Below are 26,792 nucleotides of genomic sequence, written 5' to 3' on the forward strand. Positions count from 1 at the left end.
TCCGTGGGTAGGAACGACAGACAGATACGATGACAACACTACCGAGACCCAGAAACATGTCAACTGCATCCTAGAAGCAGGTTTTCTAGTTTTGTATTCTGTCGCACTCCAGCCACTGGCAAGGAGAAGGGGCTTTTAATGTTGGTTTCCAACGTGGAGCGGACGCAGCAGCTGCTATGGAGAAACACCCATGGCAGGCTGTGAGCAGAGGGCCTTCCACAAACTGCCCCGCCAAGCACTCAGCCCCTGTGGGCCCCCAAGTTTGCCAGCACACACCTTTTCTGCAGGTCCCTTGTGAGCCCGCTCAGCATCTTCTTGTTAGCCACTTCTACCAAGGCCTCTTCCTTTCTGGTTTCACTATGGTTTGCCTGACAGAAGAAGCATATTTAGAGATCAGATGTTAAAGGTTGGCTCACTTTTTTTTTTTTTTTTTTAATTTTTGTGATATGGCGGGGTATGGAGTCCAAGAACTCATATTCTATCGCTGAGCCACATCCCCAGCCCTTTTTATTTCTCATTTTGAGACAGGGTCTCTCTAAGTTGCCCAGGCTGCCTTGAAGATCCTCCTGCCTCAGCCTCCCAAGTGCTGGGATTACAGGTGTGAACCACCGTGCCAGGCCATAGTTTGGATCTTTTTTTTTTTTTTTTAGAGAGAATTTTTTAATATTTATTTATTTTTTAGTTATCGGAGGACACAACATCTTTGTTTTGTATGTGGTGCTGGGGATCAAACCCGGGCCGCACGCATGCCAGGCAAGCGCGCTACCGCTTGAGCCACATCCCCAGCCCTAGTTTGGATCTTAATGTTCACCAGAAGGTCAAAGTGCTAATATTCCCAGGTTCACTCTACTGGACATGGTGGAGACTTTTAGAGGGGGGCTAGTGGGAGACCTTCAGGACTTTAGGACATGCCTTTGAAGGACACTGGAATCCTAAGCCCTGTTCTTTCTCTTGTTCACATTCCAGCCACAAGGTGAGAGGTCTGCTCCACCATATGCCTGGCCCTGATACGCCACCATGACCCAAAGCAATGGGGCCAACCCACCGTGGACAGAACCTCTAAAACTGTGAGTCAAAAGAAAACCTGTGTCTTCACAAGTTGATTATCTCAGGCATCTGTTACAATGGTGAAAAACTGACTAACACAGTGAAACTTTTGGATATATTCACAACTACATACATTTTTCACTTCTCAGCAAGGAGAAGGTATGAAAAGGAGGCTGAATTCGTAGGGTTCAGAATATTCCCTGAGCAAGCAAGATCCAGAAGCGGAGGAAAGCAGACTAGCTGAGAGTTAAACTGACCTGGACCAAGTTAATCAAGGCTTCAACTTGGTCTCAAGGAGAAACAGAATCTGACAGCATAATTATTTTTCTACTACTTTCCCACCAAGAATACATTCCCTAAATCAGAAGTATAAGATCAGGGATGGGGCTGTGGCTCAGTGGTAGAGCTCTTGCCTATCATGTGTAAGGCACTGGGTTTGATCTTCAGCACCACATTAAAAAAATAAATAAAATAAGGGTATTATGTCCATCTGCAACTTAAAAAAGTATTAGATCCAAATAGTGAATAGCACCTGAAATATGGTTATGATTTATCCTCCCAAAAGGTCACATTTCAACCTAAATTGCTGCCAGCAGTGAATGGATGCTCATTTGCTCCTCTTGGCAGCACTGTTCAATGGCTACACAGCTGCTGTGTGACAGCCACATCCCAGGGGCCAGCTTGCCCTCTGAACTGTCTTTTGTGTGGCCTGCTTGGGTCCACTTTATTCACAGGTGTGAGGTCTTCCCTGTGCTCTCAGTGCATCTCTGCCGTGAAACCACTGACCACTCCCAAGCATCCTGGAACCACAGATGTCAGCCCTCCTGCCCATAGGCTGGGCTCCTAGAGAGCCACGGAGCACCGTTACCTCTGCGTCTGCCTCCTTACTGGAGAACTCTGTCAGCAAACGCCACATGTTCTGCTTCAACTTCTTCATGTCCATCTTTTTGGCAGTCTTGGCATAATGAATTTCAATTTTATTTACCTGAAATAAGCACATGACAAAGTAAAACTAAGCAGAAGATAAAAACATTTATAAGCTGGGCACAGTGGAATATGCCTGTAATCCCAGTTTCTTGGGAGGATGAGGCAGGATTGCAAATAAATACTAGGCCAAACCTGGTCAACTTAGTGAAACCCTATCTCAAAAAATAAAAAGGGCTGAGGGTGTAGCTCTGTGGCAGACCACCCCTGGGCTCAATCCCGGGGGGGACAAATTTACTATCAGTTTACTGCAAAATAAATCTGATAGCCAGGCATGGTGGTGCAAACCTGTAATCCAGCGGCTAGGGAGGCTGAGACAGGAGGATCATGAGTTCAAAACCAGCCACTGCAAAAGCAAGGTGCTAAGCAACTCAGCAAGACCCTGTCTCTATATAAAATACAAAATAGGGCTGGGGATGTGGCTCAGTGATCGAGTGTCCCTGAGTTCAATCCCTGGTACCACCCCCCCAACCCCCAGCCAAGGGGGAAAAAAAAAAAAACCCACCAAGTCTGGTGTTCAAATAAAGCAGGAATCCAGTTTTGCCTAGTTATAGAGCCCTCTTTGGACACGGTAAAACCTAGTCCCTCAAGTCAAAGCCAAATTCTTTTCAATCAAGACTAATCTACATGGGTAGACACATAAACAACATGATAAGGCAAGGGAACAAATCGCCTCAAACAAACTAAGATATTTCAATAACAGAATCCATTGACACCACCATGGAAGAAATGTCAGGGAAGGAGTTTACAATGTATAGAGTTAAACTGGTCCGCAAAGTAAAGGACAGTATAAGAAATGAAATCAGAGAGAAAATACAGGAAGAGAAAGATCACTTCAGTAAAAAGGCAAAGATTGTGAAAAAAAAAAATCCCCCCAAAACAAAAAACACAGAAATCCTTGAAATGGAGAAAACCATAAGCCAAATTAAGCCAAATTAAAAATTCAATAGACAGGCTGGGGATGTGGCTCAAGCGGTAGCGTGCTTGCCTGGCATGCGTGTAGCCCGGGTTCGATCCTCAGCACCACATACAAAGATATTGTGTCTGCCAAAAACTAGAAAAATAAATATTAAAAAAATTCTCTCGAAAAAAAAATATTTAAAATTCAATAGAAAGCATTACCAACAGACTAGACCACTGGAAGACAGAACCTCAGGCAATGAAGACAAAATGTGTAATCTTAAAACAGAGTTGACCACGGAGAGATGATGTTAAGAAACCATGAACAGAACTTCCAAGAACTATGGGATAACATGAAAAGACCAAATTTAAGATTTATGGGGATAGATGAAGACGTGGAGACACAAACCAAAAGAATGTACAATCCTACAATGGGGGAAACCCTTTACAAAGGGGGAACCAATTCATATCTCAGCTGATTCTCAACCCAGACCCTCAAAGCTAGGAGGTCCTGGAATAACATATACCAAGCTCTGAAAGAAAATGAATGCCAACTAAGAATTCTATATCCAGCAAAATAAGGCTTCAGATTTAAAGATGAACTAAAACTTTCCATGGTAAACAAAAATTAAAAGAATTTACAACTAAGAAGCCTGTACTACATAACATTCTCAACAAAATATTTCATGAAGATGAAGTTAAAAAAAAAAAAAAAAAAGAAACAGTGAAAACCAGCAAAGGGAAGACTAAAGAAACAATCAACCACAGGAGAAACTAATTAAAAACAAAAACTAGAAATAAACCCAATGACCAGAAATATAAATCATATTGCAATCATAACCTTAAATTTTATTTTTTTATTTATTTTTTAAAAAATATTTATTTATTTATAGTTTTCGGCAGACACAACATCCCCGTTTGTATGTGGTGCTGAGGATCGAACCCAGGCCGCATGCATGCCAGGCGAGCGCGCTACTGCTTGAGCCACATCCCCAGCCCATAACCTTAAATTTTAATGGCCCAAACTCATCTATCGAAAGACACAGACCGGAAGATTGGATTAAAAAAAGATCCAGGACTGGGGCTGCAGCTCAGCGGTAGGGCACTTGCCTAGTACTTGTGAGGCACTGAGTTTGATCCTCTCCACCACATAAAACTAACTAACTATGTATTGTGTCCATTTACAACTAAAAAATATTTAAAGAGTATAACCTTGTTAGAGTTAGGTTTAGGAAAAAAAAAAAAAAAGACCCAACAATATTGCTGTCTCCAAGAGACTCACCTCATAGGCAAAAACTAAAGGTGAAAGAAGGGAAAAACCCTATCACTCACATGGACTTCGTAAACAGGCAGGGTCTCTATCCTCACATCAGATAAGTGGACTTCAAGCCAAATTTAATTAGAGGGGACAAAGAAGGACATTTCATACTGCTTAGGGGAATTATACATCAACAAGACATAACAATTGTAAATATTTATGCCCCAAACAATGGAGCATCTACATACATAAACACAAACCCTTCTCAATCTCAAGAATCAAATGGACCACAATACAATAATACTGGGTGACTTTAACATGCCTCTGTCACCACTGGATAGATCTCCAAACAAAAACTAAATAAAGAAGTTATATAAGTAAAAAATATAATTGATAATTTAGACTTAACAGACATATGTGGACTATTTCATCCATCAATGACTAAATACACTTTCTTCTCAGCAGCACACGGATCCCTCTCTAACACAGACCATGTTACCTAAGCTATCACATATGCTGGCATGCAATAGTAATATTACCTTAACATATTTTTAGCATCTATAGGTTACTTTGAAAGCTCCCTTTCCGTTGATATAAATTTTTATGTTTTTGCTTTTTTCTTAATTAGACTTATTTGATTTTTATCAAATTTTAGCTGTATTATTTCTTCTCTGTTCCATACATTTCTGTTCCTATTCTTTTTCTTTTTAAATACTTAGTTTTACTCATTTATTTCTATGTGGTGCTGAGGATGGAACCCAGTGCCTCACATGTGCTGGGCAAGCACTCTGCCACTGAGCTTCAGCCCCAGTTCCTATTCTTATTTTTTCCTTTCTATTATATAATTTGAAAATAATTTGACTGTTATTCTAGCTTTTTATACAAGTACTTTAAATTACAAATGTTCATCTGAGTACCGTTTCATCCCAGAAATACTTATATTTTAAGCCTTAATTATCACTTACTTCAAAGCACTTTTTATTGACTTTTCTTACGTTTTCTTTCTTGACCTCTTATATATATATATATAAGTGTGCCATTTAATTTTGAAATAGTTGACATGTGGGGGTGGGGTACTATAGATCCTATAGTGATTGATTTTTAATGTAATAAATCATGCAAGAAACAATCCACCTGATTTCAAATTAAAAAAAATAATGGAAATGCTTTTTATATTGATTGTATTGGTTATATACATGTCAAAACTGATCAAACTGCATACTTCAAATATGTGCATTTATTGTTCTTCAATTTTACTCCAATAAAAGAAAAACAAATAAACAAAAGGCTAATCTACATTGGGGGAAGGAAAAGGGAAGGATCACATATTAAAATCCATTATCATGCACATATAAGTTTGTAGGGATGAACCCAACACTATGTGTAACTATAAGGCTCTGATAGAAAAAGAAAGAAAAGAGCCGGGTACAGTAGGGCACGCCTATAATCCCAGCGGCTCAGGAAGCTGAGGCAGGAGGATCACAAGTTCAAAGCCAGCCTCAGCAAGGCAAGGTGCTAAGCAACTCAGTGAGAACCTATCTCTAAATAAAATACAAAGTAGGGCTGAGGATGTGGCCCAGTGCCCCTGAGTTCAATCCCAGATACACCCCCCCCCCCCGGCAAATAAAAACAGTCAATCTCAAAGCATTAAAAAAATTAAAAAAGACTAATCTACATTACCACTAACCTGTAATTCCAGTACAGAGACACGTGGGTCAGGAATTAACAGATGCACAAGCCAGCGCCCCCCCCCCACAGATAAGAGCACAGCATGGGGTGATTTAATTTAATGTGACAAGAGGTGACAAGACTTTAGAGTCCACACAGCTATCCCCCTGTATGTGCAGTCTGCAGCCTTCACTCACATGCTCCACTGGGTGATCAGCTTACTAGACTTGAGGAACTGGGGCATGGCTCAATGGCAGAGCATTGGCCCCGGGTCCCACCCCAGCACCATAGACACAAACAACAACAAAGTAAAAGTAAATAAATATTAGAAATCAATTAAAGCAAAGGACTTTAGAGAAAAGAATGCTGGAGAAACCTATTTGGCACCAGCTTACTCCTTAGGACTCTAAAGACTCTGTCATTCAGAGAGCCACAGATTGTAAATGAAAATGGGGGGAAAAAAATCAGGCCCAGGCTGATGTGATTCATGTAAAGAAGCAAATTAGGAGATGGGGGTGTTGCTCAGTGGTAGAGCACTGGGTTCGATCCTCAGCACCATTAAAAAATAAATAAATAAATAAAAATAAAAGTACTGTGTTCATCCACAACTAAAAATTATGTATATATATATAAAAGATGGTGGGGATATAGCTTAGTTGGTAGAGTGTTTGCCTTGCATGCACAAGGCCCTGGGTTCAATCCCCAGCACCACCAAAAAGATAAAAATAAAATAAAGGTATTATGTCCATGTACAACTTAAAAAAAAAAAAAGCAGCAGTAGCAAATTAAGTAGATTTCAGACACACAATGCACTTCTCAACTGCTTCGCCTCACCTTCTGAGGCTCAGCCACCAGGTTGGACTCCCCATACGTTGTGATATCTGCTTCGTGGCCTTCAGAAGCGTCTTCGTTTTCTTGTGATGTCTTAGGTGTGTGGCAGGGATTGGATGTGTGGTCAAAGGTCCCAACGTCTCCTGAACATAAGTCATCTGACTCTTCATAATCACTGTCAGCAGCCTGGACAAGGAAAAAGCAATTCAAGTTTAGGGGAAATGTCTGGGGCATAGAAACAGCCCTGAAACAGATTCCTCACGAGGGAGGCAAGAACTAGTTGAGAAGTGGTGAAGCAGGTCACGTCAGGACAGACCTCTAGCTCCTTCTTGTTTCACACAAACCCTGCTAGGGACATGTCTCTTATCAGCCTAAGACCCCCAGAGCAGGAGTTCAATATCACATGGCCGTGGTGCCCCTGTAGCATCCAGCCAACATAGGACCTCATTTCACAGAAAGCACCCTGGAACGCTGAAGGCATGATCTGTAACCCTCCCCAACATAACATAGGGAGGGGGCGGGGAGTAGCTCAGGGGCAGAGGGACCACCTAGCATGGACGAGCCCCTGGGTCTCATCCCCAGCAACGCCAAAAACAAAAATCAAAAAACAGTGGGGGGTGGTGAGATGGGAAGAAAGCACCCTCCACTTAGAAGCAAGGACAGAGCTGTCCCCACTTTACCTGTAGTCCAGGACAAAAGTTGGAGGTGTCATTAGGGTTGTTGTAATCATAGTCTTCAATTTCTTCATAATGCTCAGTCTCTGCCTTCTGGCCTGGGGCCATCTTTAATAACTAAAATTAAAAAAAGAACAAATTCAAAATCAAGTCCTAGAAAGGCAGCTAATGCACCAGGTTGGAGAAATAAAGTTTACATCCCTTGTTCCATCTCCTATAATTCCCTGGTTCTAGAGCTAGAAGGGCTCTGACAGGTCCCCTAGTCTAGCAACTCTCAACTGCCACAGCCAGCCTGGGGCACAGGGCTCAGAGCCTCCAATCCAATAGGAGGAGCTCCATTTCTGGTCTGCAATTATGTCTTCTGCACAATTAAAAAAAAAAAAAAAAAAAAAAAGGTTCTTCACTAAAAACAAAAGTTGGAAACCCTGGTATGGCTGCACGAATGGTGCGTCTACACCGTGCAAAATACCGCACTCCATTTATGTACGACGAAGTGAAATGTATTCTGTGTCATATACAACTAAGTAGAACAAATTAAAAAAAAAAAAAAAAAGAATAATTCTGAGAGAAAACATATGATCACAATTCACAGGCAGCCTGACCCACCCCTGGAGGGCCACCCTGCTCCCTAGACAGCAACAGCGAGAAGCATCTAGCTCTTTCCCTGACTGCATCCACAGGATCTTGCTCAGCCTTCCGGAGCTTCACAGAACGGGGCCTCCTTTGTAGGAAATACCAGTGGACCACAGCCTTCCCAACCACTGGTCTTTACTCCAGTGGTTTTCAGCTGGGATATATGTCTCTCAGGTGAGAAAAATGCTGGGGGAGGTGTGTTCAGTTTACAAAAGCACACTGAATATTTTAGTATAATTCTATACTTTGAAAACATCCACAAAAACTCAAGTGTTTTTGTTATACAATCCAAAAATGATATTAAATGACAAAATATTTACTAAGTTAAGAAACACCCACTTTCTTGCACTGTCCCTCACATGACACAACTCCTTCTCCACTTAGAACACCCCCTCTTTGGGCACAGCTGGCCTGTCCCTGCCAAGCTTCCAGGGCCTAAGAGTCCTTTTCCTGGGGGGCTCTGCTGGGGAGGGGGAGATCTCCATCACCTGTTGCTCTGTGCACCAGGGAATGGATTCCTGAGGATGGGCAGGAACACAGGCTCTTTCCTCTATAAGGAACAATTATGGAGAAAAACAAAACAGCAAACAGTCCTCAAGCATGGTGACTTCCTTCTTCACTCTTCTCCACTCTTCCCACTGAGTGGAGTCAGTCAGGGAAGTGGATACAGTCAGGGAAAGAGCTAGATGCTTCTCATGAAGCAAATCTTGCCTAGTCCATTATCAAAAGGTTTCACAAAAAGGTCTGGAGGGAGAGGAGGTGGCTTATGGCCAGTTCCTTCACGAGGGTCCTGTCCAGTGGTGAACCTGTACTGCACCCGCCTTGGCTCGGCCTCAAACCCCTCTCGTCCACAGGGCCTTGCTGAACCTCCACCCCAGTTGCTTCTGGGACCTGAGGAGTGCTGACCCCCGCCCCCAGCCTCCCCACTGTCACCACTTTGCTCCTTTCTGTGTGTAAGAACATTTCTGCTAAGTGGACAATAGTGACCAGAAAGAAAAATACATCATGGCTGGTCTGTAAAAGCAGAATGTGAGACATCAGTGGATTCAGGGAAATACCCAAACATGTAATCATAACACTGAGGTTGTAGAGAAACAGGCAAAAGAAAGAGAGGAAACTACAAACTGCTCCTACTACTGATATCACTAGAGAAGGACAATTAGGAATGCAGGTGGGCAGAGGGGCAAATGAAATGAAGCTTCGCATGGCCACTGCTGGGTTCCCCTGACCACAAGGGCAGGCATTTGTCACTAGCACCGTGAGAAAAGTCATAGGTAAATAATGTGGAGAGAAAGCCAAGCACAACCCAGGTGGTCCAGAGGTGCTGGGAACAGTCAGGGCAGAATGTGTAGCCCTAGGGAACTTCCTAGGGATGTGGCCCCAGGTGGCATCATGGCTGTGCTGCTACACCTGGACCATGAGCAAGGCAACGTGGACTGCACAGAGTACCTGCAGGGTGGATCTGAACTCCAACAAGAGCACGAGAGCATCGAGAAACAAGAATTTCTGAACCCTGCCAAGACTCCCTATTGCTCACCCCATGCGCTGTTTTGCGCTCGAGCTAAGCAGGCATCTCATCTCCAGACTTTGGTGTGCATCTCCCCCACAGGCCCCTCACCCACCCTTCTCTGAGGCACTGTCAACTGCCCCACCCATCACTGGCCACTGAGGGCCCTCAGGAGGCTTGATGCTGACCGTGGCTGCAGGCTGCCAACGGTGGTCTTACCCTTAAACCTGGTTTGAGGTGCAGCTGGACCAGCGTGTTGATCTCGTAGTGGAAATCTGTAGGAAGAGTGGTGGCTCTCCAGTTCTGGTTCTCCAAAGTGGACTTGGTCAGAACAGTTGCAGCCTATTAATTTAAAAAATATATAAATCTTGTTTTTAGGCATTTTTAATAATGGTCAAATATCTTTGTGATTGTTTTGTTTGGGTTTTTGGCACTGGGGATTGAATCCAGGGATGCTTTTACCCTTGAACTACATCCCCAGCCCTTTTTTCATTTTGAGACAAGGTCTTACTAAGTTGCTGAGGCTGGCCTGGAACTTGCCATCCTCCTGTCTCAGCCTCTGGAATTGCTGGGATTATAGGAGTGCACTACCACACCAGTTTCTTTTTGGTTTTCTTGAAAGGAGCTTAGGAAGGGCTGGGTAGCATTAATCTACCATCAGAGAGACCCTGGTTCTGTATAAAGAGTGGCTTTTGACAGGCATTATTCTCTTTACTCTAAACTCAATTCTTTCTGCCACTGAGTTTGGGTCTATTTCTCAACAGTCCCTTCAAGGAACAAAGAAGAATGAAACTATTTAACAGTTAAATTTATAATAAGTTTTCAAAATCACATCAAAAACAGAAAGAGGAGTGCAAATAATAATTTAAGAAAACACAATGCCAGCAAATCCAGCACAAACCTTTGTTTTTCGAAAGTATACATCAAAATCAATATCATCATCAAAGTCCACTTCAAAATCTTTCTTTGAATTCCTCTTCTTGTTCTCTGATTGGGAAACAGCATCTTCTACAGAAAACACAGATGTCAATGTCACCTGTGGCCAAATCATTTCATCTTAACAAACTCTATGGATAGTCTTATGGCATCTGCAAATGACATTGCAACTGCAGTCAGAATACTCACTCACATAGCTCATTTCTATCCTAAACTTAGAATTTGTGTTTTGGTTAACACATCCAAAATGTATGCTAAGTTCCTTCCAATCTACAAGGCCAAACACAGAAGGCTGGCAGGCGCTTCGAGGGCTGCACAGGGCCTGGTGGTCATTCTGCTGTGTGCAGTCATGCCAACACTAGCAGGCAGAGCGACATCCCGAGCCCAGCTCTCCTGACATGGTTATCACTCTCCCCATTGAGTCCCAGTTCCTCGTGCAGGAACTGGCCATAAGCCACCTCCTCTCCCTCTAGCCCTTTCTGTGAACCCTTCATCCCAGGCCAGGCCAGCTGCCTGCAACCAGGAGGCTGGCTCCTCTGTGCGTTTCTACAGCTCGTTGGGAGGCAATGAAGACAGTGCTTGACATTTCCTTTCCTTGGCTAGTGCTGAGCGGCTGCCATCTACTCTGCATCTTGTCTTAAAGTTCCACCTAGTTGTACGCACGTTTGTGTCGAGGTCTAAAGCGCCAGTGATCTGGGCCAGCCCACATCTTCATGGTCCGGGGACTAAAATAGGAATATTCTCCAGGTTTCATGGAGAGAAGAGGGCACATGGTCTGGATGTCTCCGTCCCCAAGGGAAATCATTTCTTCCCTGTAATGCACATGAAATCCTATTTGCACAACAATAGTACATGGAGTACAATGCTGTATTTACATACAAAGCAGGTCCTTGGAGACACACTTTTCTTCAAATGAGCGTTTCTAGGGCTAAGTCCAATATAAACACTTCATCCTTAACAATCCCTTAGTTTTATTTCAAGTACTTCTGCTTCTCTTACTTTGATAATATATACATATTTTTAATATTTGTATCTGTATAAGAGTTTCATAAATGCTAACCTACTCCTTTGAGAGACCATCACACAGAAGTACAGAGAAATCAAGTTTCTATACACGGACAATGCAGGTGGCATAATGCCAGAGCAGGGAGCCGACCTGCCAGCAGAACCTGCCTTGGGGTCTTTGCACACACAAGGCTTCCTGCCGTGCAAGATGACCAGTGTTTGTTAATTCTTCACCATTAATCAGCGTTCAGGAGACACTGCTGTGCTCCTACTCACAGTGAAAGAAATATTATTCCAATTTACTTTTAGCTCCGCAAAAGCTTTGGCGACCCCCTTTATAACCTGTTAGTTCACACAGCTTTACTCTTGGCTGTATGGGGTGGGTCTACGTGTCCTGCCAACATGGCAGTGGGGGTTGGTTTGGTTTTCACCTTTGGAAGAGGATCAAATATGTGAGAGAGCTTTCTCAGGGCTCCGCAGGGCTGGGAAGCATTCAGTGCTGCCACACTGCCCTCTAACAGTAAAGGCAGCCAGGAGGCTTCATCTGGCTTTACACTAGTGTCGAACCATTCTCTTTTAAAATAAGCCCTGAAGAGTACGTGAATAAAAGCTTTAAGTGGACATTAGCCTTATATTCACGATCTTTAAAAAATATAGGAGCTTTTTTGCCATCCTCTTGTCTATGTTCTGTTCTGCCTTTCACTCTTTTTTCTCACTTCTCCAACGTCTTTTACTTCTACCACCTTCACTGTTTTTTCCACCCCAAACTCTCCCTGCAGGACTCAAATTCACTGCCACGTCTTCTGAAGAAGGGAAGCTGTTCGTGGGAGGACTCAACTTCACTACTGATGAGCAGGCGCTGGAAGACCACTTCAGCAGCTTTGGGCCTATTTCTGAGGTGGTTGTTGTCAAGGACCGGGAGACTCAGTGATCCCGGGGTTTTGGCTTCATCACCTTCACCAATCCAGAACATGCCTCAGATGCCATGAAAGCCATGAATGGAGAGTCCCTGGATGGTCGGCAGATCCGGGTGGACCATGCAGGCAAGTCTGCCCGGGGCACCAGGGGGGGTGCCTTTGGGGCCCATGGGCGTGGTCGCAGCTACTCTAGAGGTGGCGGGGACCAGGGCTATGGGAGTGGCGGGTATGACAGTCGACCTGGAGGTTATGGATATGGATACGGACGGTCCCAAGACTATAGTGGCAGAAGCCAGCGTGGCTATGACTGCTACTCAGGAGGAAATTATCGAGACAATTATGACAACTGAGTCGAGGCATGCACACGTTAAGTAGATACACATGGAATAACACTTCTGATCCAGGATCGTCCTTCCAAATTGCTGTATTTATAAAGATTTTTGGAGCTGCACTGAAACATCTGTTTTAGTACATCGACTTCTATTTTTCAATTGAGCTCCCAAGGTAGCTTGTTAAAAGACCTTTTAAAAAGCTCCATGTAGGGGCTGGAGATGTGGCTCAGCGGTAGCGCGCTTGCCTGGCATGCGTGCGGCCTGGGTTCGATCCTCAGCACCACATACCAACAAAGATGTTGTGTCCGCCGAGAACTAAAAAATAAATATTAAAAATTCTCTCTCTCCTCTCTCCTCTCTCTCTTTAAAAAAAAAAAAAAAAAAAAAAAACTCCATGTAAAATTTTTTTCTCATTTAAAGACAAATTATAGCACATTTGTTAGTCCTCCAGGTATTTTTCTTTTTACCAAGTTTTTAATTTGGGCTCTCAGGATCATTGCTTCTGGCAAAAGGAAAAGTTTAGCCAGATTAAATTTTTTTTAAAGCTAAAGTTGGGGCATTTTAAAAACTTGTACACAATGTTTATCATGACTAGAAAGCAATTTCTAAATGTACCTATAAACAATCACCACCCTGATTATACAGACAAGCCTCTTTAAAATGTTTGTGAATTTTTTTTAATGCTGAAAGAAAAAATATTCTGTTGTGTCTCTTGTAGTGTTTAGGATATTCTTCACAGAACTGATTAAAAATATGAAACTTGTAAAAAAAATAAATAAATAAAAAAATATAGGAAACTGTATTCACATATTTATCATGTATTTAAAACTTAATTTAAAAAATTAAAATAAACTTGCTGGGTGCAGTGGCCATACCCATAATTCCTGAGACGTGGGAGGCTGAGGCAGGAGGATTGCAAGTTCAAGGCTAGCCTCAGCAATTTAGCAAGACCCTAAGCAACTTAGTGAGCCCCTACCTCAAAAATCAATAATTTAAAAGGGCCAGGGAGGGCTGGGGTTGTGGCTCAGCAGTAGAGCACTCGCCTCACATATTCGAGACCCTGGGTTTGATCCTTACCACCACGTAAAAATAAATAAGTGAAATAAAGGTATTGTATCCAACTACAACTAAAAAATAAATATTAAGAGGGGGGACAGGGTTATGAGATATGGCTCAATGGTAAAGTGCCCTGGGTTCAGGCCCTAGTACTCCCCCAAAAAATTAAATTAAAAAAATTACATGTCTAGTGTGTCTAGTTATAAGTTTGTGCTGCACAAACCTGCTGCCTCGCTTATGCCATCAAGTAACGAATGTGCTGTGTTTAACTCTAGGAAGAAAGTGCTTCAGGAGCATCTCCTGGACATTCTGCTGCTAGTTTTGGTGTTTGACATTTACAGGCAAAGGTTATGGGGAGCTTGGCTCCCTTCCAGAGAGTCTGGACCAAGGCTGCACAGAGACCCGAGGGCTCCCTGAGCTCACTCACTCAACAATTCCTTCACCCTGCTGCCCAGCCTCATCCTGCAGCAACTGACCACCAAGCCCATGGTCTGCCCATTTCTCAAGGCCTGCCCCTCTGAACTTCTCCAACCCTTCCAGGAAGACTCTCTTCTGGCTCCTCCTCCAATATCTGGGCCTCCTTCCCTGCAGCCCTGGTCGGTCCTACCAGCAGCAGGCTGAAGGGCTCCTCCCACTGGGAAGGAGTGCACGGGCCAGCCTGGCTGCACCTCACTCTTCCACACACAGTACGCGCACTCTGCATCAGCACCAGCTAGGTCTGCAGCCACTGTCGGCACATTCTACAAGCACACTGCCCCAGAGGGGCCAGCTGGAGAGCACACAGCCCCACTGTGCAGAAGGAGGGGTCACCGAGCTGCTCACAGGCACCCAGTGCTTTCACAGGCGAGTCCTCGGCAGAGGCTGTGCAGAAAGCTCTGCTTCTGACTCCGGGCACAGCTGTTGCCACCCACGGGCATCCCACCTGACAAGGTGTTTACCATCCAGCCCTGCCCCCGCCACTCGAGCTGGAGGCCCTTGAAGACCTCCGGGCACACTGCAGAACCCTGAGTGCACAACAGTCACCTGGAGAGGTGTCTGATGCAGTGATTCCCTGTCAGGTGGTCTGCATGGAGCCTGCCACCCGGAGCTCACTGTGTACAGCAGGCATGGGACAAATGCATGGATGGTGACCAGCTCCACCCCATTACGTCACCTCAGAGTCTGTGTCCTCATCTGTAACATGGGCACAGCAGGACCTAGTGACAGGGCTGAGAAGGACTTCACTTTATTTATCGTATAAATGGTGTGAATAACGCACGTGAGGCACTGGCATGCCCAATATGACTATTATCACCCAGTCCCAGCCCTTCATTTTATGGATAAGAAGTAAAAAGCCCCAGAAGGCAATGACGCTGCCACGTGACACAGCTCTCCATGGCAGGCCCAGATTTAGTCCAAACACTGATGAGCTCCTGGGAAAGGCCAGCCTCATGCCGAGGGGAGGGGACTGAAGGACAGAAAAAACCCAGACCAGAGCCACAGCCTCCTGCCCCCATTCACTCAGCAGGACAGTCTAAGGTTCGGTGCTGTTGACACCATGTGAGAAACAGAGCTGTTCCGAATACAGCAGGAAACACCCTCCAAAACCCAGTGGAGTCAGGCAGCCCCCATCACCCTCAGGCCCTCAGATGTCACCTCACTGTTCAGAAAACGAGACAGCTTTTCTCTGACATATGACAATGACATGGAGAGCTCATCCCACTGACCTGTGGACCACTTCTCACTTTGGGGAAGACAGGGTAGGAACAGCGCAAGCCTCAGCTGCGTCAACCCCACAAGTCAGAAGAGCAGGCTAACAGACGGAGATGGTGGTTCTGCCTCAAGGTGCCACATGTTGAGCCCCCAGACTTCTACTCAGGTTCTGAGAGACATTATCAATCTAACTATTTGTGACTGACAAACCAAACTCAAGGAAAATCTCACCCTTCAGGCAGGCAAGCAGAGCTCCCAACGGGATGCCTGCCCCAGGAGAATCACACTGAAGGACGCTGAGGTGTCATCCAAATACTCTACCTGGCTGTCCCCAACCCCAGGCTGGCAAGCTGTGGTTGTAGGCACAGGAATTCGTAGAGGGACCATTCCCACTAATCCTGGGGTCTCTCCAGGCTCCTCTGGGACCTCCAACAGCCCTCTGCCGTGACAGGCTTATCTTAGGATGCTTGCTCAGGTAATCACAAGTCCAAATCACCAACAACCCTCCTCCTCGCCTCTGCCCTCCCCACAGGGGCACTGCTGTATTTATTCTGTCCTTCCCTTGCCCAGCCAGTCGCCCACCTGGAAGGTGACTACCCAGCCCTCTCTGCGTGCCTTTTTCCATAAGCAACACATATACCTGCTTCTACCTATCACTGATCCACAGTGACATGGCCAAAAGCTGGCCTAGGTGCAATGAGAAAGGAAGTGCCCCATCTGCTCCCAAAATGCAGGTGGTGACGACAGACACCCTAGCTCCCAGAGCCAGGGGGCACTCTCCAGCGCTGCATGCCCGTTCCAATCCTTACAAACTCCTGGACATCGATTTTGTAACCAAAGTGGCTTAGCCAACACACAATGCCAGGTGTGACCTGAGTCAGCTCTGTGGCTCAGCTGATGTGTGCAGCCGAACACGCCAGCTCACCCAATCAGGGAAGAGGTCAGATGCCCCACAGGAGACCGCGAGGAAGGGGCGGCTGTGGCCTGGGAACGTCTGGGACCCTGAGAGCCTTACTGGCAGCTCTGGACTTGGCAGGGCTCCTTCCAGCTCCGGAGCTCCTCGTGGTCCCCAGCTGAGGTGTGCTCGGGCTCATCGTTGGCATCAAAGTTGTCCTCCAGGGGCCCATCAAGGAAGTCCCCGCAGCCACTCTCCTCCATCTCAGCATTGACATCAAATACCTGGTCATTCTTCTTGAACTTGTCTACCAGGGCTGACACAGACTGCAGGGACAACAGAGGGCTCTCAAGCTCCCCTCATTCCTCTGGCCACCCAAATTCACCCCTGGAAAAGGAGACATCCCACCCCCAAACTCATTTCCAGCCTTCTCCCCAGCATGCCCCCACCCACTTCCTGGGGCCCGCGTCCTCACAGGAGAGAAACACTGAGGAAGTTTAGCCTGTGCAGCAGGATGAAGCCGTACTGCTGCAGGCACATTTTGTAAAACATGAAACAGGAATCTGCAACCATCAGCTGCATGTTTGGAAAAACAGTTTTCCATGGAGTTCATTTACTTTGGAAGTTGTAGTAAGTAGGCTAAAGGCAGCCGTGCTAAAAATACACGGAGGAAGCTGTACACATGACCATTTCTCAGGAAACTGCGTGCCAAGGGACTCAGCCCCAAAGAGCAGGAAATGCCTCGAGTTGACGGCTGCCTGAGAGCCCAGAGGCCACAGAACAACCACGTTCAAGAGCACATCTAGTAAAGAGTGCTCATTCATGAATGGCAGGGCGGCCACTCCAGGGAGCAGCAAGGGAACGTGTAGCGGATCCCAGAATTCACCCAGCTGCAGCAGGGTCCCATGGGGTTCTCAGCCCCACCCTGACCCACCCCAATTTTTTTCCCTAGAGAAGTGCCAAAGGAAATATTTTCTGTACTCCTGGCTAAATAAAAATGATGCCACAGTTTTGGTTCCCACGGGGCAGAACTAATCTTGGGCCATCTAACTGAAACCACAAGTGCTGGAGACACGCCCAGAGCCCTTGAAGTCCCACAGCTGACCATACCTCATTATGTGTCTCGCTGTCCCACTTTGTGAACTGGAACCCAGCCAGGGAAGGGCAGAGCTGGCCATTTTCCACACACTGCTGCAGAGGCGCTGGGGAGGACACCGAGATCAGGATTAGAGGGGGTCAAGCACGTTCTTCAGTCCCTTTGGAATGACACTGAGTGGCACAGCAGGATGAGGCGGTCGCCTCACTGCTGCCCAGCAGGAGCTGGAGTGCCAGTGCTGGCTGGCTGCTGGCCTCTGGGGTGCACGCTCCATGGAGCAAGCAGGGGCACAGGTGCATGCCCAGACCAGGGTCAGGCTACGCTGCCTTCCAGGAGTTAGTCAAACGCTGAAGAGAAACCCAAAGCACAGATGTCTGGTCATGAAATGAGCTCAGTTGGGAAACCGAACACCCCTCCTCTTTTTTTTTTTTTTTAAATACTGATTTTTTAATTATAGGTGGACATCTTAATTTTATTTTTATGTGGTGCTGAGGATCGGACCCGGGGCCTCACACATGGTAGGCAAGCACGCTACCTTTGAGCACAACCCCAGTCCCACCCTTCCCCTTAAAACACACCAAGTACATGAACAATCATGTAATGGTGCTTATTTTTAGTCCCAAGCTAAACTAGTTACAGATGACCTACCCCAGAGCACCACAGCCCCAGCTGAGAGTATAAAGGAGGAAAAGAGATTGTTAGTCCAAATGTAGGCAAAGAACAGAAAGAACAAGCACAGGGGAGCCAGCCGCAAAGCCCTTCCCAAACAGGGAGGACCGACCACATTCAACCCACAGAAACCAGCATAGGCCTGCCCTGCACACAGCCGGCTCCCCCACTATGTCTGCAGGAGACCCCTGGATGCGGGGAGCGGGAAGGGCATTAAAACTTGCCAAGTCAGTGTAACAGGGCAAGTCAGTTCTTAGACTGCCACAGGATCTGGAAACGATTTCCAATGCCCTCTTCTCCTTGGGACCCCCTGGACTGGTAATAAACAAGAACGGGGCCTCTCTGGCTAGACAGAGTGCCCATTAAGCCCCCTTCTCACGTTCTGTCACACTCCAGGGTGAGCCTGTGACCGTGGGAGCTTGCTGCAAACAGTGGGCCCCTGAGGTGTGGGCACACAGGGCAGAGTGGCAACGGCTACTGTTCAGACTCCATGCTGGGAGGGGATCAGTGAGTGGGTCGCCAGGCACCGCCTAAAGGACACCCATTTTGGCATTGCAGAGGCACCTTACGGTAACGTAAGGAAGTGACCTCAGAGTGCCATGGGCGCTCTCAGCACCGCTGTTGAGAAGCCCCTGAGAAGGCTGAAGGCCCTGGGGAAAAGCACAACTCAGACTTACCTTTGAGGTCTGTCATTTCTACCCAGCCTAAATCTGGCAACTCGAGAGGCTCTGTGGTGGAGAGGCTCTGGATGTCAGAAGGAAAGAGCAGCTCGCTCCTGTAGTCGCAGCAGTGGAGGGAGGAGAGGAACACCCCTGCAGTGCTGCACTCGTCAAACGACGCTGCGGTCTTCTGAAACATGGGATCGACCTGAACGGGAGAATACGGACACTCAAGCATCAGCTGTGCAGCCAGAAGCAGCAGGACTCAGCATGGGACCTGCTCATCTGCAGGAGGGTGCACGGGGATCAAAGTGTACAGCGGCTCCCTAACTGATCAGCTAAAGTCCCAGTTGCCCAGAAAGGGCTCTGTGTAGTCAGAGGGCTAAATGTAATCTGCTCCAGGTGATCACATGTGGTGACAGGCACGTGTCCACCTGTTCATACACAGGACACCTGGACAGGTAACTACCAGTCACCGCCGCTCCCAACAGCTACTTCTAAAATGCCCAGTGCGAAAGAATAGTATCCCAACAAATTCTGTTAGTTCAAAAAGCCTGTGACAGAGCTGGTCACAAGGTTCTACTGCTGCTCTGACAGAAATATTTCTTCTTCTTCTTCTTTTTTTTTGTTCTTGGAGATTGAACCCAGGGGTTCTTTAGTCACTGGGCCACATCCCCAGTCCTCTTTTATTTTTTATCTAGAGAGAGGATCTTGCTAAACTGCTTAGGGCCTCACTAAGTTGCGGAGGCTAGCTTTGAACTTGCTATCCTCTGCCTCAGCCTCCTGAGCCACTGCACCCACCTAACTCAACCATTTAAAACAAACCTCTTAACTCTACTTTTCCTTCAATTTGCCACCCCTTATTCTGCTCCCATTTGCAGCAAGACTCTTCAAAACCACCACCTGTACTCAGTATCTTCCTTCGCCTCCCCCATTTGTTTTCCTGAAAGAATACTAAAAGAATAGTAACACGAATCTGTGTCACTTCCACCTCAATTCCCCAAAGGATAACAAATGCTCACAAGACACTGGCCTGTGGACAGTTACTAAGCGATTTCAGCCTCTCAGCTCTGCCTTCCTTTTCTCCTCTTTCTTGCAGGGCTGGAACATTTTGGCTTTGCCAGCAGCTGTCAGGCTCAGCCAACAGGGGGCGCTAGAGGAAGCCTGCGGGGCGTGAACAGCCCTGTTCACCTGATGTGCCAGCAGTGCTATTCCGCACAGCAGCAGCTGAGTCCAATCTGGCGTCTCTCAGACTCAAGAGAGCGGGCCTACTGTGTACCCTCAGAGCTCCTAGCATGGGCCAGCAATGCCCTCCTCAGAGGTCTGGGTCCTGGGCCCCAGCCCCTCCTCCAAACCCAGAGACTGGCCCCATAGCACCCTTCCAGGAGGACCCCCCTCCAAGCGCACCCCCCTCCAAGCGCACCCCCCTCCAAGCGCACCCCCCTCCAAGCGCACCAGTGGGCTCAGGCTGCCGCTGGGTCAGAGCCGTTCCCCAAAGGGCAACACTTTCTCATTTGGAGACCACACTTTCCATTGTCCTCCTACTGGGTATTTCTTCAGCTCTCAGAAGTCCTGAGAGCAGGGTAGCCCAGAGCTCACCCTTTCCCCTGTCTTATAACATTAACTACCATTTATGAGCGCTGTGAAGGTAGAGAAAGAAGCAGCCCAGGCCACTGCTGGTGGGAAAGTAAACTGGTAGCCATTCTTGAGGACAACTGAAATTGGATGTTTCAGAATTTTCTTAATAGATACACTCCCAGAAAGGTTCAAAGATAACAAAAATAAAAATGGTTGCTGAGGACTGGGGATGTGGCTCAAGCGGTAGTGCGCTCGCCTAGCGTGCGTGTGGCCCGGGTTCGATCCTCAGCACCACATACAAGCGAAGATGTTGTGTCCGCGGAGAACTAAGAAAAAATAAATGTTAAAATTAAAAAAAAAAAAATGGTTGCTGAAACAAAAAGGTTTTTGTTTGTTTTGCTGGGGATCAAACTCAGGGAGCCACACTTGCTCGGCTATACTCCCAGGCCTGGAACAACGCTGGTAACAGCAGCATTCCAACAACAATTTCTTTTTTTTTTTTTTTTTTTCCAACAACAATTTCTTTGGAGCAACACCATTTTTTTAAATTAATGGTTCTAACCACAAATATGTCATCCAAAACTATTTCTTTAAGCATACTATTTAGGATTTGCTAAACAGCAAGGCCATTTAGAGACACTTGGCTTCAAAGCCTAGCTCTCTCACCACAGGTATCCTCTCAGTCCCATTACTGAAGAGCCCTGTGCCTCAGTCACCTCTTTAAGAGTGAACGTGGATGTTGTGAGGACAGGTCTAGGGAGGAATATGGCACCCAGGGTGTGTACAGTAAATGTTAGCTATCGTCAATGCCACTGCACATACTTAGAAGTAAAATTCAATTTTTTATTAGAGTCCTCTTTCTACTCAATAATTCTGAACTACTGAAGCTTGCCACCTTCAGTATGCATTATAAAGCTAAGGGACAATAATGCAGAGATGCCAGCTAAATATTTTACTCCCTGGAGGCTTAAGCCAGCATAGACCAGCAAGGGAGGCTGGGCCCTACCTAGTCTCAGCCGGAGATACTGAATGAGTCAGAGACCACACTCAGACACTTCCTTACCTCACACTTTCGATCTGCTTCGGAGACATTAAGGTTGTCTATGTTCTGCTCAATGGTCTTGTACGAATGCTTCTTCTTTGGCTTTGAAGCTTTTTTGGTTGTTCCTATTTCAGTAGCACTTCCATCTGAAAGAAGGAAGAAGACTGTACCGCAAGAACTGCTTTGTAGCATGTGGCCAAACTAATGAAGTCAAGTTCTTCAAAACCATAACAATTGCTCATATTTAAACATAAAATTCTCTCAAAGCAACAACTTATCTAAATCTGTAGCTGATGGCAAAACTGAATTACCAGATTTAAGTATCTGGCATCTAATACAAGTTACTTCCAAAGACGCCCAATGAGAAGCTCCTAGCTGGTGATATTTACTTAACCTTTCCTAAGAAAAACCTAAAAGCTTTTAGAAGGTCCTTCTCCTTTACAAAGAAAAATAACTCCACTGCAGCCCAAAGCAGCCAAGTGGAAGGGGAGCACCAAAAGCCCATAAGAAAGAGTGAAATGATCTTGGTGTGGTGGTGCACACCTGTAATCCCAGCAGCTCGAGAGGCTGAGGCAGGAGGATTGAGAATTCAAAGCCAGCCTCAGCAATGGTGAGGCGCTTAGTAACTCAGTGAGATTCTGTCTCTAAGTAAAATATAAAATAAGGCTGGAGATGTGACTCAGTGTCAAGTGCCCTCCAGTTCAATCCCTGGTACCTGCCTCCCCCCAAAAAGAAAAAGCAAAATGATTCCAAAAACACCAGCAATAAGGAGAGTTCCCAGCAAATAAAGTAATTATCCCTGGTGGTGTACTATCTATGTTTTTTTGTGATCTTCTCATGAAAGTCCATATATATTCTTCTGGAAATGTCCATGTCTTCAATAAAATGAGGTAACCAATTTCTTGCAACTTCATTCCAATGTGACTCAAATAACTACCTGGTATACCCTAAAAGAAGCACCTTAAGTCTAGATCCCAACCCACACACCTGCACCATGGCCCTCCACTTCTTCTGGAGAAGGTGCATCTTTGCCCAGTCCCCCAAGGACTCTGTACACATCAGCATGGACAGCATCCACCCGCACAGCATAGATCTTGGTGCTGGCATCCAGGGTGCCAGCAGCCACCTAGCCAAATAAGGAGAGCTATGTTCATGAAGAAGCAGAGAAAAGCATTCTGAACAGTTTCGTTAAATATTTACTTGCCCTGTGGAAAAAAAATGACAGAGATGCCCCCAACACTGATAGGACTAAACACATCTGTCTTCTCTGAGTTTCATCAGTTGAGGAAAGAAGGTAAAGTAACCACTATCATGTCTAATCAGGAGGCTCTTGTGTATCTGCAAACACTGTGTTATGTTAAGCATTAGAAATGACCACCATAGGCGTGGTGGCGCACACCTGTAATCCCAGAAGCTCAGGAGGCTGAGGTAGGAGGATCATGAGTTCAAAGCCAGCCTCAGCAACTTAGCGAGGCACTAAGCAACTCAGGGAGATCTTGTCTCTAAATTAAATATAAAAATGGGCTGGGGATGTGGCTCAGTGGTTGAATGCCCCTGAGTTCAAACCCTGGTGCCAAAAAAAAAAAAACACCATTAACCTAGACAGGAGAAAAAGCACATGTCCTTCTTACTTTAAAGTTGGTTGGTTCCGTGTCCTTCTGTTTAAGGATTTCTGACATAAAATCAATCAAGTGCAAGCCAAAAGCATTCTTGGTAGTGATTTTCTGAAAAGAGAAAATTGTAGGAAGATTTGTTATTCATAGACTAGCTTATATAAATAATCCTACTCTGAACATAGGAAGCTAAGTTTCCATACAGGAAAACCCACATCTTGCCACGGATCTCAACTATACAAACACGTGATGACACAACCAAGCCCACACACCCTCCTCCTCTGGGGCCTGAAGAGTGAGAGCGCATGCGTCCTGAGGCCTCCTATACACAAGGGGCAAGGTCATGCTCAGATGGACTCTGCTGAGGCAGGTGCCATCCTCATTCCCACTGAACAGTGGATGGTGGGGGCCCCAGGACACACTGTTAGCTCTGGGGGCTCCCCGTTCACCCTTAGGCCAAGCTGCCTCTCCAGAGGAACTGCAGCAGCAGGCCACTTGCCAGAGAGCACCAAGGCCCACAGGAGACAGTAAAACCACAGCAAGAAACGCCTACACTAGGAAAGCACTGGAGAATAAAAGAATTATCACGGGCTGGTGTTGTGGCTCAGGGGCAGAGCATTCACCTAGTACGTGCAGGGCACAGGGTGCAATCCTCATTACCACATAAAAAATAAATAAGTAAAATAAAGGTATTGTGTCCAACTACAACTAAAAAATATTTTTTTAAAAAAATTATCATGCATTCTCCATGCAATCAAGAGAACTAGACTGCTGTGATCAAAATGTAAAATCTTGCCAGCGTAATGGAGCACACCTATAATCCCAGTGGCTTGAGAGGCTGAGGAGGGGGGATTGCCAAGTTCAAAGCCAGCCTCAGTAAAAGTGAGGTGCTAAGCAACTCAGTGAGACCCTATCTCTAAATAAAATACAAAATAGTGCTGGGGATGTGGCTTAGGGGTTGATGCTCCTGAGTTCAATCCCCAGTACAAAAAAAAAAAAAAGTTCAATGATAAGCCAGAAAATACTCACGTTCTCAGTGGATAGTTTGATACAAGTGGAGTAATGTTCTGTGATCTGTGTGTTTGTGAATTTCGGTACTGTAGTGGAAGCATCAACACTCCTAAAGGGAAAACAACCAGACACTCTGGAAAGGACTCATGACACCATGAGTTCCTACAACCCAGAATCCATAGGTTATGAGACACTGGGACCCACAAGCCCAGGGCCACCCAGGAGAGCCCGCTCAGATGTGCACTGCTCACCTGTTGATGGGGGAGGCCAACAGGTGAGGCGAGTCGGCACTGAACTGCAGGTCCAGGACCCGGGAGCGCCTCCGCTGCAGCCGCTCCTTTTCATCATCATTCTGAGGGAAGTCTTCAAGGACTGGGGTGACAGGAGTACTGAGCGGGGCCTTTCTAGGCAGAGGCATGGGGCATGCCCGTTCCAAAGGTGAGGGGGCACTGTGGGTGTGTCCACGGGTCTCTGAGGAAGAGCCGTTCACTATGGTTGGCAGTGAGGGAACGAATGTCTGTCTGAGCCTGGGGGGACTTGATCTGGCTCAGGGCAGAGGCCCACCCCACACCCCACCAAGAACTCTGCCTCCAGTCTGTGATGCCAGACCTCAGAGGTGGGGCTTGGAGGTGGGAGAACAAACATCCCCTGAAGCTATTGTGAATCCAAGTACTGAACAGCAAATAAAGAGGGGACAGAACTGGGCGCAGAACGGTTGCAGAGCGCTGCCAGAGCGCTGCCAGGCCTGTCCACAGCCCGGTGCAGGTGGATAAGACAAAGCTGCTACTTCTGATCAGCCTACAGGCAGGCCTTCAGGGAGACACAGGGGCCTAGCAAGGCTGAAATACAGGCTACTGTCAGGCTGGGTTCCAATCCCAGCTCCTCCAAGTTCTGATGGGGGACAGAGGATGTCACAAATATGTAAAACAAATAGAACATTCCAAAGAAGGGTCCACAGGTCACTTGCTAACTGCAAAGGAAGTCTTTTACAGTGAACGATCAGCAGTCACCACGTTGACACCCTGAAGTTGATTCATCTCCTGATGCTGTACAACATGAAATTCAGAGAATCTTCCGGAAACACTCCAGCCAAAGTTGTTGAACCTAAATCTAACCAAATTTCAGATCTAACTTCCAGTTCATAAGGAAAACAGGGGTTGAGGAATAAGCTGAGCCAAGACCATGCAGATATTTAGGGGAAGCTCATGAAAGCAGAGGGAACAGCAAACACAAAGGTGGCACCGCGTGGGCAGCGAGGAGCAGTGGTCGCGGGAGCCGCAGGGCAGCACCAGAGGTTAACGGGGGCAGACCCTCCAGGGCTGGGGAGCAGGAGCACCAGTCAGGACAAGGGAAGGACAATTACTCACAGGCCATGTGGAGGAAGTGGAAAGGGATGGGACGACGAGAAGAATAGTGACCTAACCTGGGCTTCCAGGGGAGCATTCTGGCTCCATGCAGAGGACAGACTGAGCGGGGAGTGAGAACAGGGAGCAGGAAGGAAGGCCAGCTAGGAGGCAACTGCCAACAACCAGAGGTGGCAGTGAGCTGAGCAGTGTCCCAACACTGGACAGCGTGTCCAGACAGGGCCAGCATGACTTCCTGACGGATTAAGTGTGGGGCATGAAGACCCAAGGCTAATTCTAATGTTGTTCTGAACGACCAATGAAACGGACTTGCCAGGCTCTGAGAGGGAAGATGGAGAAGCACACTGCGGGCAGGGAGGGGGGCTAAGGCGCCAGGCCTGGCGTGCTTACGAGGCATCCTGCGGCCAGACGCTGGACAACTAACCCAGAGTCCAGGGAAAAGTCCCCAGTTAGATATGTGAATTTGGGAGTCCTGAGCACACACAGGGTATTCAAAGCCATGAAACCAGATGCTCACTGAAGAAGTAAGAGAAGAGAAAGACGGGCAGCGTCCAAGACAGACTTGAGAAAAAAACAGCAAGAGACGGGGAAGGGGCAACTACGAGGAGGAAGGAGAGCAGGAGGAGGGAGCCTTCTAAAGCCAGGCGAGAAGAGGTCGAGGAGAGGAAGGAGCTGTGAGCTAGTCGATTGTGGCTGACAGGTCAGATTAGATGAGGACTCAGATGACCACTGTGTCTGCAACCTAGAGGTCACTGGACTGAACCAAGCAGTGCTTTTTTTTTTTTTTTTTTATTTTGAGACAGGGTCTTGCTAAGTTGCTTAGGGCCTAGCTAAGTTGCTGAGGATGGCTTTGAACTTGCGATCCTCCTGCCTCAGCGTCCTGAGCCACTGGAATTACAGGCATGCGCCATCATACCTGGCTAGAGATCTTGACATGAGCAGTTTTCCTAGAGAAAAGGGAAGAAGCTAGGGTGGATAGAGGAGAGGGTAGAAGAGGAACCAGGCAGCCAACAGATGAGATTTTCAGGACTGGAAAACAAAGGAGGGAGGTTAGAAAAGGGGTCAAGAAAGCAATTTCAACATGAAAAACCACCACCACACTCAACAAGGTAGAAAGAATAAAGCAAAGACAGTACCAGTTTTCTAGCACTACTGAAACAAACCACCACACATAGCTGGGCGCAGTGGTGCACACCTGTAATCCCAGCGGCTCAGGAGGCTGAGGCAGGAGGATACGAGTTCAAATCCAGCCTCAGCAATAGCGAGGCACTAAGCAACTAAGTGAGACCCTGTCTCTAAATAAAAAATACAAAATAGGGCTGAGGATGTGGCTCAATGGTCAAGTGCAGGGAGTTCAATTCCTAGCACCAAAAAAAAAAAAAAAAAAGTCCACGTATTCTTCAGGTCTGGGGGTCAGAAGTCTAA

At 46.6% G+C, this 26,792-nt stretch overlaps 1 protein-coding gene, 1 non-coding gene and 1 pseudogene across 2 annotated transcripts in view; 2 read left to right on the forward strand and 1 right to left on the reverse strand.

Moving 5' to 3' along the window:
• Window positions 1–24,473, reverse strand: part of Ncaph (non-SMC condensin I complex subunit H) — a 28,084-nt gene extending 3,611 nt beyond the window's left edge. Inside the window, exons 1-15 of the mRNA XM_026414080.2 lie at window positions 24,255–24,473; window positions 24,022–24,112; window positions 23,011–23,103; window positions 22,367–22,505; window positions 21,401–21,525; window positions 18,778–18,967; window positions 17,446–17,537; window positions 16,456–16,661; window positions 11,102–11,250; window positions 10,404–10,510; window positions 9,722–9,844; window positions 7,369–7,479; window positions 6,692–6,874; window positions 1,916–2,032; window positions 277–368 (exon numbers count right to left, since the gene is read on the reverse strand). Coding sequence (XP_026269865.2) covers window positions 277–368; window positions 1,916–2,032; window positions 6,692–6,874; window positions 7,369–7,479; window positions 9,722–9,844; window positions 10,404–10,510; window positions 11,102–11,250; window positions 16,456–16,661; window positions 17,446–17,537; window positions 18,778–18,967; window positions 21,401–21,525; window positions 22,367–22,505; window positions 23,011–23,103; window positions 24,022–24,112; window positions 24,255–24,421 — 1,985 coding nt within the window. The 5' untranslated portion in view covers window positions 24,422–24,473. The remainder of the gene's footprint in view (window positions 1–276; window positions 369–1,915; window positions 2,033–6,691; window positions 6,875–7,368; window positions 7,480–9,721; window positions 9,845–10,403; window positions 10,511–11,101; window positions 11,251–16,455; window positions 16,662–17,445; window positions 17,538–18,777; window positions 18,968–21,400; window positions 21,526–22,366; window positions 22,506–23,010; window positions 23,104–24,021; window positions 24,113–24,254) is intronic.
• Trnaa-ugc (transfer RNA alanine (anticodon UGC)) lies at window positions 6,496–6,571 on the forward strand. The gene has a single exon. It is a non-coding gene; the product is annotated as a tRNA-Ala (tRNA).
• Window positions 11,846–12,850, forward strand: LOC144251270 (RNA-binding protein 3 pseudogene; annotated as a pseudogene).
• Window positions 24,474–26,792: the final 2,319 nt, after the last annotated feature.

The sequence above is a fragment of the Urocitellus parryii genome, assembly GCF_045843805.1.
Source record: "Urocitellus parryii isolate mUroPar1 chromosome 12 unlocalized genomic scaffold, mUroPar1.hap1 SUPER_12_unloc_3, whole genome shotgun sequence".
Classification (NCBI taxonomy): domain Eukaryota; kingdom Metazoa; phylum Chordata; class Mammalia; order Rodentia; family Sciuridae; genus Urocitellus; species Urocitellus parryii.